This window comes from Hippopotamus amphibius, chromosome 12 (genome assembly GCF_030028045.1).
Source record: "Hippopotamus amphibius kiboko isolate mHipAmp2 chromosome 12, mHipAmp2.hap2, whole genome shotgun sequence".
In the NCBI taxonomy this organism is placed as follows: Eukaryota; Metazoa; Chordata; class Mammalia; order Artiodactyla; family Hippopotamidae; genus Hippopotamus; species Hippopotamus amphibius.
In genome coordinates, this window is record NC_080197.1 from 25957651 (window position 1) to 25976711 (window position 19061).

The 19061-nt window shown below is 47.4% G+C and overlaps 1 protein-coding gene across 9 annotated transcripts in view; it reads right to left on the reverse strand.

Moving 5' to 3' along the window:
* Positions 1–14511: 14511 nt before the first annotated feature.
* Positions 14512–19061, reverse strand: part of ZNF341 (zinc finger protein 341) — a 40280-nt gene continuing 35730 nt past the window's right edge. For all 9 annotated transcript variants that reach the window (XM_057702047.1, XM_057702056.1, XM_057702051.1 and 6 more), the window contains 3 exons: positions 17781–17892; positions 17475–17545; positions 14512–15735 (listed from right to left, as the gene is read on the reverse strand). In XM_057702047.1, the coding sequence (XP_057558030.1) occupies positions 15206–15735; positions 17475–17545; positions 17781–17892 (713 nt within the window). In that variant the 3' untranslated portion in view covers positions 14512–15205. The remainder of the gene's footprint in view (positions 15736–17474; positions 17546–17780; positions 17893–19061) is intronic.

Consider the following 19061-nt stretch of genomic DNA (forward strand, 5'->3'; position numbering starts at 1 on the left):
GGCCGCGCCACCTCCCACAGGCCCCCACGCCTGGCCCGGCCGGCGTCAGGGAAACACGCCTCTGACTACAACTCCCGTTGGGCAACGCGCCGGCCGTGCCTCAAATCTAACGCAGAGAGGCGCGCTGCATGCCGGGAGGCTATAGTCTTCCGGCTTAAGGCCCACGGCGGCGCGTCTTTTTGGTCAACTAGGGTCAAAGGACAAGATGGCATGCTGGGAAATGTAGTCTCCTTGGAACCAGCTCTGTATGGGTAGAAGAGCAGGAAGAGAAGTAAGAGTATTTTATAAAACAGTAACTAACGATATGCCCATTCTGTGATCCAGGCACTGTGAAAAGTGCTTTACATGCATTATCACATTTAGTTCTCACAAGCCTATGAGAGATAATACTGTTTCTATTTTGTAGGGGAGTAACCAAGACAGAGAAATTGAGTGACTGACTAGCTTAACTTACTAGCCGTGTCTTCTCATATGCTTTTCCTCTACCTGCAATGCCTTTCTACTCTTTATTCACCTAACAGGTTCCTCGAAACCTAGTAGAGGCTAACAGCAAAGCTAGGCTGCAAAGGTTCAAAACCCACCTTGAATACTTACGTGGGTAAGTTACTTCCACCTACTCTGTGTGCTTCCCTTTCCAAAACTGTAAACTGGAGATAACAACAGGACCACCTCCAACCTTGTGTGAGATAAGGGACGTAAGGTGCTTACTTAGCATAGGTCTAGCACAGTAGCTGCTCAGAAATGTATATTTTATTCTGTCATCATATGCACAATAGCAATTAAACCAGAAGACTCAGGACTTTCAAAAGTAGCAGAAGTATTGAAGAAATTTTTGCCCCTGCATTACAAACGGCCAACTGGTTGTAGAGTCACATTTCATTGTTTCCCCTTGTCTTTTGCTGTCAAGAATCACTTCTCCATCTATTAGCAGTGAGACTGTGTCTAGTAGCCAATATTTCCCCCAAACTCATTAATCTAATTCGCTGCTTCCAATCTTTTGCCTTTGTTAGCCTTGCATGAAAACAAAGAGTAAACCAGTTCTAAGCAAACCAGTTCTGAAGTTCTCTCCAATGAAGAAAAACTTGGCTTCTTTTTTATCCCTTCCTAGACTCTGTTGCTTAGGAACAGAGTTTCAAATAAATGAGAGCTTAATGGAACTTTTCCTCTATTATTTCACATGCATGAGTCTCGTCTCCTCCCCAGACTATTACCTACACATAGACAAAAGCATGCCTTGAATGTTGTCCTTGTCATTGTTGTTGTTGTTGTAATCTGCCACAACCCCAGCCTGCACCTACAGGTAACTATTCCCAGAGGATGAGAGAGTTCATTTCACCCAACTTTCTAGGTTGGGAGAAATTTTTGAAATGTGAGAGACATGATAGAACTGTCAAGAATTCACAGCAGCATAAATTGTGAAACATAAATCACACTAGGTTTGTTTTGTAATTGAGACATTGCAATGTTTTTATCAAAATAAAAAACAAAACCAAGGTGGCATCCATCAAGCGCTCTAATGGGTACAGCAACCCTTCCATAGCTAAGTAATCTGCCTCTCCCCTCTTAGCTAAGTTATGCTGCAACCAGGCACACAGGTAGCAAAACATTTGCTGGGTTTGAGCCATGACCCAATAGAATATATGAACAGGCAGACTCTGTAGACCTCACCACCACCAGTCTCATATTGCCTTGGGGTAAACCATGGATGATAGCACAGTCCCTCATGTCATAACTCTGGGAGCCCAGAATAACATCTTGGGGATATGATTCAGATTTAATCTTTAGTACCAACACCAATTAATTGGTGTGGGTCATTCAGATTACTGGGTTGAGAATAATTCTGAGTCTGCCTCAGGACACCTTGCAAAAATGTTCTGAGATCAATTCATGATGTCTGGGGTCTTCCCTGGTGGTCCAGCGGTTAAGACTCTGCACTTTCAGTGCAGGGGGTGCAGGTTCAATCCCTGGTCAGCTAACTAGGATCCCACATGCCATGCAGTGCAGCCAAAAAGAAAAAAAAAAATTCATGTTGTCTGCCTAGCATGTGGGATGGGAAGTGGGTGACACATGGGCAAGGTAGCTGCCATTCTGGCTGAGGATTCAACTGCCTTGGTAGAGATTCACAGGGTGTATTGGCTCAGTACTGGAGAGCTCTGGGCTTTGCTGGCCCTCGTTTTTCTGGTCTCTTAGACAAATGCACAGCCTTTTCAAACTGTGACCAACTGGTGTTAGCTCATTAAAAACTTTGTGAAAAGATTGAGCTACCGTTACTTCCAACAACTTGAATAACTTGCAGATATGCTGACTGAAAGAAATTAGACACAAATGCCTGTATGATTCCAATTATACAAAGTTCAAAAACAGGCAAAACTAATTTATAATTTGTAGTGATAGGAGTCAAAATAGTAGTCACCTCCTGGGATAGTACAGACCAGGAAGAAAGACCATTGTGGGGTGCTGACAGGTTCTACATCAGGATCCAGTGGTGTTCACATGGGTGTATACAAATTTATATTTTTATACTTAAGATCAGCGTCCTTTATATACCTTATGTACTTAACACATTACAAGGCAATTTAAAAATATCTCTAGTAAAAGCAGCAATAAAAGTGTACAGTTTTGGGTTTTTTTTAAAATATCTACTCCTTTAGGTTTAGCTGCATTCGGTCTTTGTTGCTGCTCATGGGCTTTCTCTAGTTGTGGCAAGTGGGGGCTACTCTTTGTTGCAGTGCATGGGCTTCTCATTGCGTTGGCTTCTTTTGTTGTGGTGCGCGGGCTTTAGTAGTTGCATCCTGTGGGCTCAATAGTTGCGGCTCGCAGGCTGTAGAGTGCAGGCTCAGTTAGTCATAGCACTCAGGCTTAGTTGCTCCTTGGCATGTGGGATCTCCCCGGACCAGGGATCGAACCTCTGTCCCCTGCATTGGCAGGCAGATTCTTAATCAGTTCACCACCAGGAAAGTCCCAAGATGAGATTTTTGAATGCAAGATACTTGGTAAACAAATCAAAACTGTATGCTTCTGGGACTTCCCTGGTGGTGCAGTGGTTAAGAATCCGCCTGCCAATACAGGGGACACGGATTCGAGCCATGTTTCCGGGAAGATCCCACTTGCCATGGAGGGACTAAGCCTATGCACCACAACTACTGAGCCTACTCACTGCAACTACTGAAGACTGCTTGCCTAGAGCCCATGGTCTGCAACAAGAGAAGCCATCAAAAAGCCTGCATGCAGCAACGAAGACCCAATGCAGCCAAAAAAAAAAAAAAAGTCAAGGAGGGAATTCCCTGACAGTCCAGTGGTTAGGACTCTTTTCCTTTTTTAATACTTATTTATTTATTGGCTGCATCGGGTCTTAGTTGCAGCACGCAGGATCTTCATTGAGGCATGCAGGATCTTTCGTTGCAGCACACGTGCTTCTCTCTAGTTGTGGCATGCAGGTTTTCTCTTCTCCAGTTGTGGCACACAGACTTGAGCGAGTGGGCTCTGTAGTTTGTGTCATGAGGGCTCTCTAGTTGAGGTGCATAAGCTCAGTAGTTGTGGTGCACTGGCTTAGTTGCTCCTTGGCATGTGGGATCTTAGTTCCCCAACCAGAGATGGAACCCACATCCCCTGCATTGGAAGGTGGATTCTTTCAGTGGTTACGACTTTTCACTTCCATTGCTGGTGGCCCGGGTTCGAGCCCTGGTAGGGGAACTAAGATCCCACAAGCCATGTGATGCAGCCAAAAAAAAAAAAGTTAAGAAAAGCTGAGTTAACAAAGCCTACTATGAAGAATGGGTTTTTATTTTTTATTTTTTATTTTTTTGGCGCACGGGCTTAGTTGCTCCGTGGCATGTGGGATCTTCCTGGAGCAGGGATCAAACCCGTGTCCTCTGCATTGGCAGGCGGATTCTCAACCACTGCACCACCTAGGAAGCCCTAGAATGGGTTTTTAATATGAATAATAAAGGTTATTATGATTTGGTCTCACATAATTATACCAAGTCAAATACAGAGGACTTTTCTAATTTTTAGCTGTAAAAACACCTTTTCCTGATAAAAAACATTCAACAAACTAGGAACAGAAGAGAACTGTTCAACCTGATAAAGTGTAAGTTGTACACTGAGAAGTACAAAACTTTGTTGAGAGAAATTAAACATCTAAATAAGGTGAAAGACATCCCATATTCATGGATTGCAAGACATTGTTGGGTCACAAAACTCTGCAAATTTATCTACAGATTCAATACAATTCCTATAAAAATATGAGCTGCCTTTTTTGCGGAAATGGATAAGCTGATTCTAAAATTCATATGGAATTTTAAAAGGCCTTGAATAGTCAAAACAAAATTGGAGAACTCACATTGCAAAGCTATAGAAATCAAAACGATGTGGTCCTGGTTGCTCTCACTTTCTGAGTTGGACTGCATTCTGTCTATGGAATGTGTATCTCTCTAAAGAAATCCACTTTCACTCTACTTGGGCTTGCTCTTGAATTCCTTCCTGAGTGAAGCCAAGGATCCTCACTTAGTGGCCCATCCCTGGGACTCACCTGAGACCCGGAATGTGATCATCCTCTTGTGCCCCATTTTTTCCCTGCAACACAGCTGGCAGAACCAGGGGAGGAGGTAACTGGGGGAGGAGGTAACTAGGCGAATCTCAGAGGAACCCAGCCCAGGAGTCACCCTTGGGTCTCTCATCACAGCAGAGGGAAGTTCTCTGTGGTCCAGGAGTTCAAGGGGAGAAGCCAAGTCACGGCCTGGCCCTGGGGATGAGGGCGAGGGTAGATTGGAGTAGCCACTTGCTCAGGGTGACAGTTTTGCTCTGGACAAGCAAATGCACACATGGTGGCAGGAACTTTCAGGAAAAGGCCCAGACTGTACCTCATAGGCATCATTCTGGAAGGGAACACAGACCTTTGGTTTTGCTTCAAAACCCACACTTGGCCTTCTCAAGATGGCCCCCAGTGGTAGGTACATCCTCCTGCCATGCCTCTTTCTGGGCTCCTTTGTTGAAATCTCTGACCTCCTGTGAAACAGTGTGTCTGGTGCACAACCACATGGATCTCATGGACCAGAGGGACACACATCCCCACGTCCCATTCTGGTGACACCATCTCCCTAAGGGTCTCCATGTTCAGCCTGGGGGCCCACCTGTCTGTCACACATTCTGAATGCCTGTTAACAGGGAGAATTGCACTGGCCCTCAATGCTCTGGCCTCCTCCCGAAGTACATGAACATCCCATGCCCAGCTATCTGGTCATTAATATTTACCCTGGACAACGCCCTGGCAGTCACTCTGCCAAGCATGCTGCCCAGTGACTCTCCTTCTAGAAGAGAATCTGTTTTAAAGTTCAAGTGCACATTCCTCAACTCAGAGCGGAAGCTGAGTGACCTCTAAATTGAGTTGCTGGCTTGGTTTCAGGTGGTTCAGAGGGACTAGGTGCCCATGAACAGCAATGTGGGGGAACTGGATTTAGGTGAGGGTTTGTTTTCAGCGGGGAGAGGGTAGGGAGGGGATCTGGGATTGCTCCTTAAAAATATCTTCAGCATAAGAAATAAACAGTTTGTGGGAGGGAGGGGATATGGGGATATATGTGTAGATGCAGCTGATTCACTTTGGTGTACCTCAAAAACTGGTACAAGAGTATAAAGCAAATATATTCCAATAAAGAGTTAAAAAAAAAAAAGAAGAAATAAACAGTTTGTAGCTACGTATGGTGACACATGTTAACCAGACTTATTGTGGTGATTATTTCACAATATACACAAATACTGAGTCATTATGTTGTAAACCTGAAACTAATATACAGTCAGCCCTCCATATCCGCAGGATCTGTATCCATGGATTCAACTGAGGATTGAAAATAGTAAAAAAAAAAAAAAAAAAAAAAAAATCCAGAAAGTTCGAAAAAGCAAAACTTGAATTTGCTGTGTACCAGCAACTATTTATATAGCATTTACATTGTATTGGGTATTGTAAGTAACCTAGAGATGATTTAAAGTGTACTGGAGGATGTTATATGCAAATACTACACCATTTTATAGTAAGGGACTGGAGCACCCTCAAATTTTGGTATTTGAGGGGGATTCTGTAACTAATCCCCTGAGGATAGCAAGAGATGACTGTAATATTATATGTCAAATATACTCAAAAAAAATGCAAAAAATCCCACCCCCATTAACAGATACGAACTACTATACATAAAATAGATAAGCAACAAGGATTTACTGTACAGCACAGGGAATTATGTTCAACATCTTGTAATAACCTATAATGGAATAAAATCAGAAAAAAATATATAACTGAATCACTATGCTGTTGAACTGAAACTAACAAAGTATTGTAAATCAACTATACCTCAATTTAAAAAGTTATCAGTAAAAACAACAACAACAACAAAACCCAAACAAAACAAACAAACAAAAAAACCAGTGTGGCCCTAACGTAAAGATAGACATATAGATCAATGGAATAGAACTGAGAGTCCAGAACTAAACCCATACATCTCTGGTCACTTGATTTTCAACAAGAGTACCAAGACCATTCAATAGGGAAAGAACAGTCTTTCAACAAATAGTGCTGGGATAACTGGATAGTCAAATGTGAATGAATTATTTTGTATCCCTACCTCACACCATATACAAAAATTGACTCAAAATGCATCAAAGACCTAAATGTAAGAACTGCAACTATAAAATTCTTAGAAGGAAACACAGGTATAAATCTTTGTGACCTTCAATTAGGTGACAGTTTCTTAAATATGACATGAAAAGCATAAGCAACAAAAGAGAAAAATAGATACAGCGTACTTCACCAACATTAAAAACTTTTGTGCATCAAAGTCCATTACCAAGAAAGTGAAAGGACAACTCACAAGATGAGAGAAAATACTGACAAATTTCATTCCTGACAAGGGGTTAATATTCAGAATACATTAAAACAAACAAACAAACAAAAAAACAAAAATGAAAAAACTCTTACAAATCAAAAACAAAAAAGACAATCCAATTTAAAAGCACTGAATTATACACTTTAAATAGTTAAAATGGTGAATTTTATGTGAATTTTAACTCAAAAAAAAGTGTGTTGAAGTAATGAAAAGAAAACATGTTTTGAGGTAGGGGATTAAGAGGTACAAACTATTATGTATAAAATAAGTTAATGGATATATTGTACAACATGGGGAATATAGCCAATATTTTATAACTATAAATGGAGTATAACCTTTAAAATTGTGAATCACTATATTGTACACCTATAAATTATATAATATTGTACATCAACTATACCTCAGTAAAGAAACAAAAAGAAAACATGTTTTGGTGCCTACCACACAAACCTAGTTTAGAAGAGGGGCTGTTCCATTCAGCCACATGGCAAGGTGCTTCATCTGCCTCGGTTTCCCCATCTGTGAAAGAGACACTAACTTCCACATGAGGCCACGTTCTGAGGATTCATTGAGAATACAGGTAAAAGGCCTGGCACAGAATATGCATCCAATGTATATGTACACAAAAAATAAACAATAATAACAGGAATAATAGTCAATAACATCTATTGAGCCCTCATGCTGAGTCAGATGGCTTACATAGAATATCTCATTTAATCATCCCAACTGTAGCTCAATGAGGTAGGTACAGATTACAGCTGAGGAAATAGAAGCTTCGAGAGGTTGAATGACTTTCCCAAAGCCACCCCATTATTAAGTGGTGTGGCTGGCATCTAATCCCCCAGCAAGTAATAGAAAATCTTTATTGAGCACTTGTTCTAAGCAAGACACAAACTGAGCACTTTACGTGAAATAGCTGATTTAGCCCACACAACAACTGCATGAAATGAGGAGCGTTATTATTGTCCCCATTTTGTACATGGGATACTGGAGAAACAGAGAAGCTGAATAGCTTGCCCAAGGTCACACAGCTTGTAGGGGCAGAGCTGGGATTCTTACTGTAAAGACAACCTGCTTAGCCACTGTGCTTATACTGCCTACATCCAAACAAATAAATGGACAGAGAGATACACATGTAACCGAGCAAGAGCTCATGTGCCCGTGGTGCAGAAAGCCAAACTCTGACAGCGGGCACTTGCGGCAAAGTGAGAATTTATTTGCAGGGTGCCAAGCAAAGGAGTGGGAGACAAGTCTCAGACCCACTTCATCTTGGTCTTTGACTGAGGGGTGTTTTGAGGGGGAAGAACAAAGAACTAGGATTAATCATCATCTTGTGACATTTCTTAATCATTATTTCAGGAATCAGGATGTCTCCTTTTTATAATTCTCTGTCCAGGTGGTCCATGGCTTGGGGATCTGTGGGCGCATCTTGCCCTGGAGAAACAACCTGAGTTGGTAAGTTAACGATGATGTAGTGGCAATTTTAGTACACTGATGATGTTATTAACAACAGCTGACTCTGGTTGATTAGTGTTCAGTTAGCACAGGATTGAGGCCAGAGCGGACAAGCAAGGGATTGAGGTCAGAGGAGACAAGCAGGGGAATAAAGTTTTGGATAGAGAGATTAATCATACACTCAGTAAGGGAACTTAGTTTTAGGGGGACTTGGTTTCACACATAAACACATAAATAAATGAAGTGTGATGGACCCGGGAACAGGTATGACCTTCCTGGGGAATAGGCCAAAGTTAGCAAAAGGGGTAAATCAGGCCCAGCAGAAGCTGAGAGAGGCAAGTGGGGAGTGGGGGGAAGATAGTGCCCTGTAGGGGCCCCTGCACTTGAGCTAATGGTGGGTTACAAGATGTACTTCACATCCATTCAACTGAGCATGTGCAGGCCATGCAATAGGCACCAGGCCCTAGGGGGCCATGCAGGTTCCAGTAACGGACTTGAACCTCACGCCAGAGAAACCCACATCCTCACCCACGTCCAGGCCCAATACAGAGGTGGACTAGAAGTCCCCTTCCACTGTGAGAGAAAGGTCCACGTCCAATCTCAGAACATCCTGTTAGCTCTACCCTCAAAATATATCCAGAACCCCACCGCTTCTCATCATCTTCACTGCTGTCACCATTATCTCTTGCCTGGATTTTTGCAGTAGCTTCCTGTGGTAGGCAGATTATTGGCCCTCAAAGGGTGTCCACATTCTATAGAATGTCACCTTAAATGGCAACATGGCTTTGCAGAAGAATTAAATTAAGGATCTTGAGATGGAGAGATTATCCTGGTGGGCCCAGTGTAATCACAAGAAGAAAGCAGGAGCGTCATAGTCAGAGAGAGACTGGAAGATGCTTCAAAGCCAGAAAGGGGGCCATGAGCCAAGGAATGCAGGTGGCTTCTAGAAACTGGAGGAGGCATGGGAATGGATTCTCCCTAAGAGCCTCCAAAAGGAACAGAGCCCTGCCAACAACTTGATCTCAGTCCAGTGAGAACCATCCCAGACTCCTGACCTCCAGCACTGAAAGATAATAAACTTGTGTTGTTTGAAGCCACAGAATCTGGAGTAATTTGTTACAGCAGCAATAGGAAACTAATATACTTCCTCACTGGCCTTCCTGTCTCCACCTTAACCCCCTCCAGCACATTCTCTAAATGGCAGCCAGAAGGGTCCTTTAAAAACTACAAGTCAGACCCACTGCTTATGGCTCCCCACGTACCTCAGAGTAAAAGCCAAAGTCCTTTCAATGTCCCTCAAGTCCCTACATGATGTGTCGTGATCCTCCTGTCCCCACACTGCCTTTCCAGCTCCTCACTCGTGCCACACTGGGCTCTCTGCTGTTCTTCAAACACAGCAGGGCCCTCCAGCCTTAAGGCATTGCTTTACAAGGGCTGCGCCCTCTCCCTGGCATGCTGTTCCCTAGATAACCACATGGCTTTTTTCCTCTTCTTCCAGTCTTTTCCCAAACATTTCCTTCCCAGTGAGGCTTTCCAGGCCACCCCAAATAATGCTGAAACCTGCCCCACACCCCACACTCCCAAAATGTCTACTTGCTTCTATTTCCTCTCTTTTCTGCAGTATTTTATCACCTCCTAACATATTACACAATTTGCTTATTTACTTTGTTGTTTTATCTTCTGCTTCCTCCGAAGGGGAACTCCACAGATCATTATCTGTTTGGTTCACCATATACCGCCAATGCCTAGAACTATGTTTGGCATATAGTAGGTGCTCATTAAATATTTGTTGAGTGAATAAATAAATGCACTGAGGTAGCTGTGACCTGTAGGTCAGGTGAGCTGGATCTGAACTCAGTTTGCCATGACAAGACCCATCCTCTTTCTGGACTTCAGTTTACTCTCTGTCATTCTACACAAAGAAGTTGGGCCTTGGCCTTCTGCCTCAGGTTCTGTGGCTGAACATATATTAGCCACCCTTGGCCAGTAGGGGGTTCCCCCAACATGAGGTAGACTCTGCTAAACTCTCTGACACTACCACCCTTCAGGTCCTGAGAATCCATGGGGCACTTGCTGGTAGCCTTGGGGGTTGGGAGCATTTGCAGCTGCCACCTCCACTCCTTCCTCCCCAGGGGTGATAAAATTGGCCCAACCGGTTCTCCTGGGCCAGGAAGGATACCTGCTCTGTCAACTGAGACTTTCAAGCCACCGCCTTTGTCATTTGTCCCAGATATTCTTAGCTCCCTTTTAAAACAAAGGAAAGAGTCCTTTATATCAGACGTTACCTCCCAGCTCTCTCTCAGCCCACGTGGCGGATTCTCACTGGGGAAACTTACCCTTAGCCTCTGTGAGGTGGGAGGAGGGGATGTGTGGAGGGGACCTTGTTCTCTGAAAGTATCTCAACAAGTATTGATTGAGCAATTCCTAGGAAATTCTAGACACTGTAGATATACCAGTGAACAAAACAGACAAAAGTCCTTGTCCTGTGGGTTTCTAATGAGGGGAACAGACAATGGAGAAATGTCTAATATAATGTCAAAGGTGATGAAGAAAAATGAAGCAGGAAACAAACAAAAACAAAACAAACAAACAAAATGAAGCAGAGTAAGGGACTAGAGGACAATGGGAGTGGGTGGGGGTTATTTTAAACAGATTGGCCAGGGAAGGCCTCTGAGGAAATGACTTTTGGACAAAGGTGAATGGAGGGAGGGAGCCAGCCACAGAAAATCTGAGGGAAGAGGATTGTAGACAGAGGGAACAGCAAGTGCAAAGGCCCTGAGGCAGGAACTAGTTCATATGATGGAGGAACAGCTAGAGGGCAGGTGTGGTTGCAGTGGAGTAAAATAAGAAAAGAGTGGTAGGAGACGAGGGCTGCATCATGTAGACCCTTGAAACCTATAGGGAAAGCTTTAGATTTCATTCTGGGAGGGATTGGAAGCCACCGGAGGGTTTTAAACAGGAAAGTGGCATCATCTGATCAGGCTTGAGAAAGAACCCTTGGGCTGCTGTCAAGAGAATGGATCATGATGGAGGAAGAGAGAAAGCAGGGAGACCAAAGAGAAGGCTGATGATAAGTCATCCATGCAGAAGAGGCTGGTGGCCTGGACAGGGTGGTGTGGCCAAGGAGATGAGCTGTGGTTGGAGCCTCAGAGAAGTGGTTCCAAAAATAGCCATCTCATCAGAGCTGGGGAGAGCTTTAGAAATCCTAAGGCTAGGCAGGCGATCTAGGGTCTGTCAGTCCTGGACTAGAGACCCAGCTCCATACATTCCAGCTGTGAATCCTTGGGTAAGTTGCTATACCTCTCTGAGCCTTGGTTTCCCTGCCTGTAAAATGGACATGAGAAGAGAGCTTGCTTCCAAGTGGTGTCTTGAGGACTCAGTAATACGTAAATAAGGCACAGAGCACAGGGAGTGGTGCTTAGTATACAGTCCATAAAGCCATAACTCAACTCCTCCCATTTATTGATAGAGAAACCGAGCTTAGGGGCAGACAGAGGACTGGAGGAAAAGGAAGCAGAATTTACAGGGTTCCTCAAAGTCATATACCCACAGAGTCTATAAATAAGATGAATAAGTAAAGTGGGCCAGGAACATGAAAAATCATGTGGCCCTGCCTGGCCATCTTGCTTTTCCTCTTTTCAGACACATGTAAGATATCTGCTCACCTAAAAGGTCTAGCTAGCCCAGATCCACCTGACTGCTGCCCTACCATGCCATACACCCCATTTTTCTTTTCTTTTCTTTTTTTTGCCGTGCTGCACGACTTGTGGGATCTTAGTTCCCCAACTGGGGATTGAACCCTCAATAGTGAAAGCACAACGTCATAACCACTGGACCACCAGAGAATTCCCTCCCACTTTTCAACAGAAGTCAGAAAGCCAGATTTTTATGTAAAATCTCCCAACTTTAAATTACATTTTCTAATTACTTCTGGAGTATGGAAACACAGTAAATTTTTATATATTTGTCTTGCTATTTTTTCAGCATCCTTGCTATTATTTCCTCCTTTCCAATCCTTACACCATTTATTTTTCTTGCTTTGTTGCTTTGGCTGGGCTTCCAACATAATGCTGAAGTCGTGATAGCAGGCACGCTGGTCTTGTTCCTGGCACAGAAGGAATGAACCTTACTTTTCATAACTGCAGGTCTCTAACTTCATTATTTTTAAATGTTGGCTCACTTTTTCAAACATTGTGAATGCTAAAATCTATCAACCTGTGGGCTGCCAATCTGTGATCTTTGATTTACCTGAATTTTCTGAGTTGCAACAGCAATCTCATTGGGTAGGTACAGCCACACAGCTCTGCCTGATGCCAAAAATCTGTGGCACCCTGGATGCCCAGGTCAGTTCCTCTTTATACCATACCTCGTCCAGCATCTTGGGGCTCTGTGAGGGTCTCTGGGGTCCTAGAGAAGCTCTGTCATCAACTTTGAGTGACCCTTGACCATGGGCCTTCCCCTCACTGGGCTTCAGTCTCCCATCTGCCAACCTAGGACAGGTTCAGCTGTGAGAATCCCAATATTGCCCCAGCTTCCGCCCCCTCCCCCCCAGTCCAACTCCATATCTGTTAAGTATTTGACCTGATCTTGATATGGCCCTTGTTTGGGGGCCTGGCTCTGCCACTTACCGCTGTGTGACTTGGGGCTGCTCAACCTTGCCTCATCTCAGCTGTAAACTGGGATGAAAAGTAGCACCTACCTTAAAGTGCTTAGGACACACTAAGCATGAGATAAGTGCCTAGTAAACTCTAGTCCTCGCAATTATTGGTAAGTACATGCATGTGTACAGTGACAGGAAGAAAAGAGAAATCTAATTTAAATAATTGTATTAGGATGGAGATGTGGTTTTTAACATTTTTTACAATCACTGTTACAATTTTTTAAAAAATGTTTAATGCCACCCATGACTCTTTCATTATAGAGAATAGAGAATATATTCATTGTAGAGAATAAAATTCCTTAACCGAACATCCAAGGCTCTCTCTGATTAGACATCAACCCATATTTCAGTAAAGCAGAGTGGCTAAGGGCACATGGAGGCAGGCCACCCAGCCTGAATCCCAACTCTCTGACTTATTAGCTGGGTGAGTTTCGGCAAGTTTGCCTCTCTGTGCCTCTGTTTCCTCATCTGTAAAATACAGAAAAGTGACAATTCTCCCCTGATGGGGCTGAGGTGATGTGACACAAAAGGCTTATAGCACAGCGTCCGTCACATGGAGGCTCAAAGCATATTAGTGATTATCATGATCTACCCACTTCCCCCAAATCTCTGTCATCCTGGACTATTCACCAGCCCCAGAACACGAAAGGCCTTGAGGCCTGTCACACCTCGAGGTCTTCATTCATGCCCTGCTCTACCTGGCAGGCCTTCTTCTATCCACTCATACTTGAAACACCCTGTGTCAAGGCCTAGATCAAGTATTATCTCCCCACTGAGACTTCCTGTCCCCACCAGTCCCTCCCTGGCCCTTCTGAGGGCTGGGTACATACCGCCCATACCCACTCAACTGTGCACTACTGCCTCACTCATCCCTCCCACTGCATCACACCCTTCCTGAGGACGTGGGGAAGTCAGTCTTGCTCTGCGCTCAGCCACAGCCCCACGCACAGATGTCTGAGGGATGTCAGCCTTCAGGGAAACTCAGTGATCAAATTGAGTCCGACAGTCCTCCCGCATCCTGCCCTGTCCCGTCTCGAGCCTCAGGGTCCTCTCCTGTAACTGAAGCAATGTGGCCAATGTGGCCCAGCAGGGCAGTGGTGAAGAAAAATAAGGAAGCACTGGTCACGGCCCCTTCTCTCCCTCCCTGTCTCCCACAGAGCCTGGTCTGCTTCCCCCTAGACTAGCTGAAAATGAGGAAGGGGATGCTGGATGTGGGGGCACCTATGGCCACCCGGAGGCCTGCTCAAGACGGTCCTCTGACTCTGATTAGAGTTTCTGATTCTGAAGTGTTTTAGAGCAGGCCCAGGATCCTGCATTTTCAAACCCCCTTCCTCTTGGGGTTTCCTTGGGCCATGTTCTGAAATAGCCATTCTGGATGCACTAAACCTCTCTGTGGCTACTGGGGCAATGTAGTTGAGTGTGAGGAGACAAGGGGCCCCTCAGCCGCAACCCGCTTTGGAGGGGGGAATGCTGCCACCTAGGGGCTAAGAAAGAAACTGCCAAAGCTAGGGCCTGAGCCAAGTAGATAAAAACATTTATTGAGCACTTTCTGCTGGGCGCTATGCCAAACTCTTTGTCAAACTCTCTGCACGTTTTATCATACTGGATCCCCATGACAGCCCTATGAGGTAGTACTGTCATAAGCCCCATTGTACAGATGAGGAATGCAGGGCTCAGAGAGATGAAGTGACTTACCCAAGGTCACACAATAAGTAAGTGTCAGCGCTTGGATTTGAAGCCAGATCTGGCTGACAGCTGCACTCTAACCACAACACTCGAGTGTCTCCTACATGCCTACATCACAGAGTCATCCAGGGATGCTGGGAGGAGCTCCACGTGAAAAGGTTCAACAGGTAAGGGCTCCAACCATAACAGGCCTCTTTAAGAGCAGCCTGACTAGAGGCTGCCCCTAGGCAGCCTAGAGCAGTGGTGGGTGGGACTGCCCTGTCTTCTCTTAAGCAGCCTGACCACCAGCCTGGACCAGCCGGACCTGGGGCCACTCAGGCTCAGCTGCCTCAGATCCCAGAATGCTGTAGGGCTTCCCAGCAGAAGAGGGAACACAGCAAAACAGCCTCGGGCCAGGGTTTGCAGATGACGTTCCAAAAGGATTTTGACCAATGACTCACTTCCATTGGGAAGGATCTCTAGTCTGTTCCCAGAGGCCCTGGACCCAAAGGTGAGCATCAGGCAGGATGCAGGATCAAACACCATGGATCCATCACTCCGAGGCCTGGATGTAGACGGGCACTGCGAGCATGGCACATGGGCCCTCAGCCCCTGCCTGCAGCTCTGCCAGTGCCAGGTTGGAGCCCAGGCCCTCGGCATGCCCAGGCACTACCAGCTCAGGTTCGCCCCCCACTGTCCCCCCTACTACGATGGACAGCACAGCATCCGGCTCCGAGAAGGGTGGCTTGCCTGGGGCGGCCTCGGGCACTGGCCCAGCCCCTGTGTCCTTCAGCTCCTCCAGCCCCAGTGGGTCGGGCAGGGGGGTCACCACCTTGCGCCCACCACTGCCGCCACTGCGGGGGGTTGCCCTCCTCCTGGGAGGCCGCCGGGCTTGCAGGTCCTTGTCCTTTTGGGGGCCGAGGCGGCAGCGGTGGTCCTTGAGGTATTTGTGGCGGGAAAAGCCCTTGGCGCAGCCAGCACAGCGGAACTTATAGTTGCCCGTGTGGGCACGCTGGTGCTCTGCGAGGTGGGCACGGCGGCTGAAGGACTTGCTGCACAGGGCGCACTTGTGGAGCTTCATGCCTGGGGAGCGAGGGCAAGGCAGTGAGAGGCGCCCAGACCCTTCACCCTGTGATGCTGCCTCAGCACTAGGAATAAAACCCAGTTTCTCAGCTTGCCCTATGAACATGGGTGTGATCTTGGCCCCGCTCCCTCCAGGCTCATCTCCCACCTCTCCCAGCCTCCTGCCTCTGGGCCTTTGCACATGCTGTTTCCCTCTGCCTGGAACAGCAAGCTCAGCCCTAAGCCTTGGTTAACTTTGCCAGGTCACCATCATCTCTCTCCTCTCTGGTCTGCCTGCCTCACCCTGGTCCCCTCAGACCATTCCCTACAGGGCAGCTAGAGAGGTCTTGGTAAAACCTCTCCATGACACTACCTGCTGCAAACCCTCCAGTGATCCCCCAAGCTTCCCAAGGAGCCGCCTGCAGCTGACCACTCCCTTCACCTCTCAGACCCATCCCCTTCCTCTCCCCTCTCTTGTTCTCTGAGTTCCAGGCCTCCCACCCGCCTTTCCTTGTCTCAAACAACCCCCAGACTCTTCCCTGCCTCAAGGCTTTGCAGTTGCTGCTCCCTCACCCTGGAAGCCATTTCCTGGCTCTTCTCATCCCTCAGACCCAGCTTTCATGTCACCACCTCCGGGAGGCCCTCCCTGATACCCACTTCCTTTCTTTCTCTGCCCTCTCACTCTGCTTATTTCCATCTTTGCACTCAGCATATTTTACTGTGACATACTTATCTGTTTGCTGTTCATTTTCAATCTCTGCCACTAAATGCTAAGCTTCCCCAGGAGGGCGGGGTGGGTGGTTCTGCCTGATTCCCTCATGGCACCCCCCGTTCCTGACACATGGTAGATTCTCAACAGTCATTCACTGGATGAATCACTGGTGCCTCCATGTCCACCATGAAGTCAACTCCATCTCACACACACTCTGTGCCATGGCCCCTCCGCCTCTCTGGGGTGACTCAGAGAGGGGCAGTGACTTGCCTGAGGCCAGCCAGCAGTACAGTGGTAGTGCCAAGAATGAAGCCCAGGCCCTCTGTCTCCAAGTCCTCAATCTACTCTCCTAGTTTTCCAACTTTCTTTAGCCATTAGATTCCTTTTTATAAACCAATGGTTGTTAATCAGGGGTGACTTTATTCTCCAGGGATCCATTAGCTTGTCCCCTGCAGACATTTTTGATTGTCATAACTGTGGGACAGAGGCCAGGGATGCTGCTAAACATCCTACAGTGCACTGGGCAGCCTCCCAGGACAAAGAATTATCCAGCCCAAAATATCAATAATGCCGATACCGAGAAACCTCGTTCTACAGGCCAAATGGCATGTGGAAAGCCAGCCAAGCTGGTCTGGGGACACAGCAGCCCCAGGGGAAGCTCTGTGGAGCCCCTGGGAAACTGAGGAGTGGTGTGGAGACACCTACTCCACACCCCAGCTGCCTCACTCTGCTTCTGCAGAGAGGACCAGCGAGCCTCCCTGGCCTTATCTTGGATCCACTCCCTCCACACCCGACCCCACCTCTATCACGCTGGGTGCCTCTCTGATATATGGTCGTCTCCTCCTGAGTCAGCTTCCTCCTCAGCCTGGGGGCCTGTGGCTGACTCACCCCTGTACACCCTGAGGACCCAAACACAGGCGGGGCTCATGGCTAGAAGGTACCAGGCAGGGGCAATAAGCCTCACGGGATGTGTCTGCTCTTTCTGGGGGTCCTGCCCCAGGGCCTTGAGCTGAACCACACCCTCCTGGGAGGGCCAGGAGCCACTTACCGGAGTGGGAGAGGATGTGAGCCTTCAGCTTGTCTGGCCGGTTGAACTCCTTACTGCAGCCCGTGTGTGTCCTAGAACGCCAAACACTGGTCAGGGGAGCTCACGAAGCCCAGGACTGTCTTGCGGGCCCTCTGCTAGCCCTGGACAGGACGGACTCCCTCACCCACTCTTAGGGCTGGGCAGAAAAGCAGCCAGGCCGGACCCAGGACAGGACAAAAGGAGAGAGGGCCTTCAGCCCTCGGCCCTGACCCCCTTCTATCCCACGGCTGGGTAAGTCTGCCCCTCCCACCCGCGGTCCCTACTCACGAGAAGGGGCATTTGTATTTCTTGAATGGCTCATGGATCAACATGTGTCTCTTCAGTTTGTCCTTGCGGTTGAACGCGGACTCACACACTGAGCATTGGTAGGGCTTCTCACCTGCAGGAGGAAACACGGATGGGGGACCAAGGGTGCCGTGAGAGGGAGTCGAACATGCGTGCTGGGGTCCCCACTAGAGGACAGCAACGCCTCTAGGGAGGTGGCCGGGGGGCGTATCACCTCTCTCCTTCCTCAGGGAGAGGAAGAAGAAGGGGCTATTTCAGACAGGATGGGCAGGAAAGGCCTCTCTGATGAGGCCACACCTGAGGTGAGACCTGAGGTGGTGAGGGAGGAAGCCACGCAGAAATCTGGGAGTGAGGGTCCCAGGTCCCAGGCAGGAGGAGGGGTGGGGCTCTGGGTGTGTCTGAGGAAGAGGTGGAGGCCTGGGATGGAGCAGGGGAGGGAGAATGAGGCAGAAGAGGAGGTGGGCAAAGCAGCCAGGCCCAGCAGGGAGGGCCAGGAAGGCCAAGGTTTTTACTCTGAGCCGGGTGAGAAGCCACCAGAGGGGCTGAGCAGAGGAGGGACAGGATCTGACTTGAGAGCTTCACAGGCTCCCTCTGGCTGCGTGTGGAGAATGGACTGAGGGAGTGAGGGCAGAGGCAGGAAGGAGGCTGGTACAAGAAATGGGAAGTGGCGAAGTACGGGTGACGTTCGGAAAGCAGAACCATCAGCCTTGCCCGTGGACTGGCTGTGGGGCAAGGAGGAGGAGAGTCGAGGATGAGTCTAAGGCGTGGGCTACGTGACAGGGCGGATGGTCGTGAGAGTTACTGAAACGGGGGCCACATTATCTGGTTGAATGCTTGCAACAAACCCTAAGGTAAGTCCTAGAGGAGAAAACCGAGGTTCATGGTCTACACCTGGTATTTGGGGGAATAAGATTCCAGGCCAGCAATGTGACCCAGAGTCCACCTGAGTTGCCCCAGATCATCTGCTGCAGAACCCATGGGTGGGGCTGGGGGGCAGTGGGGCATGGAGAGCAGCTCTCACCTGACAGGGGTCAGGGGTCAGAACGTGCCCTTTGGAAAAGGGCTGTTACTGGGCTGTTTCATTTCCTGTCATCATTTCCTCTCCGGGATGAATAAAGTACTTTTGAAAAATGATGGGACTTCCCTGGTGGTTCAGTGGGTAAGACTCTGTGCTCCCAATGCAGGGGACCAGAGTTCAATCCCTGGCCGGGGAACTAGATCCCACATGCCTGCCACAACTAAGAAGTCCGCATTCTGCAAACT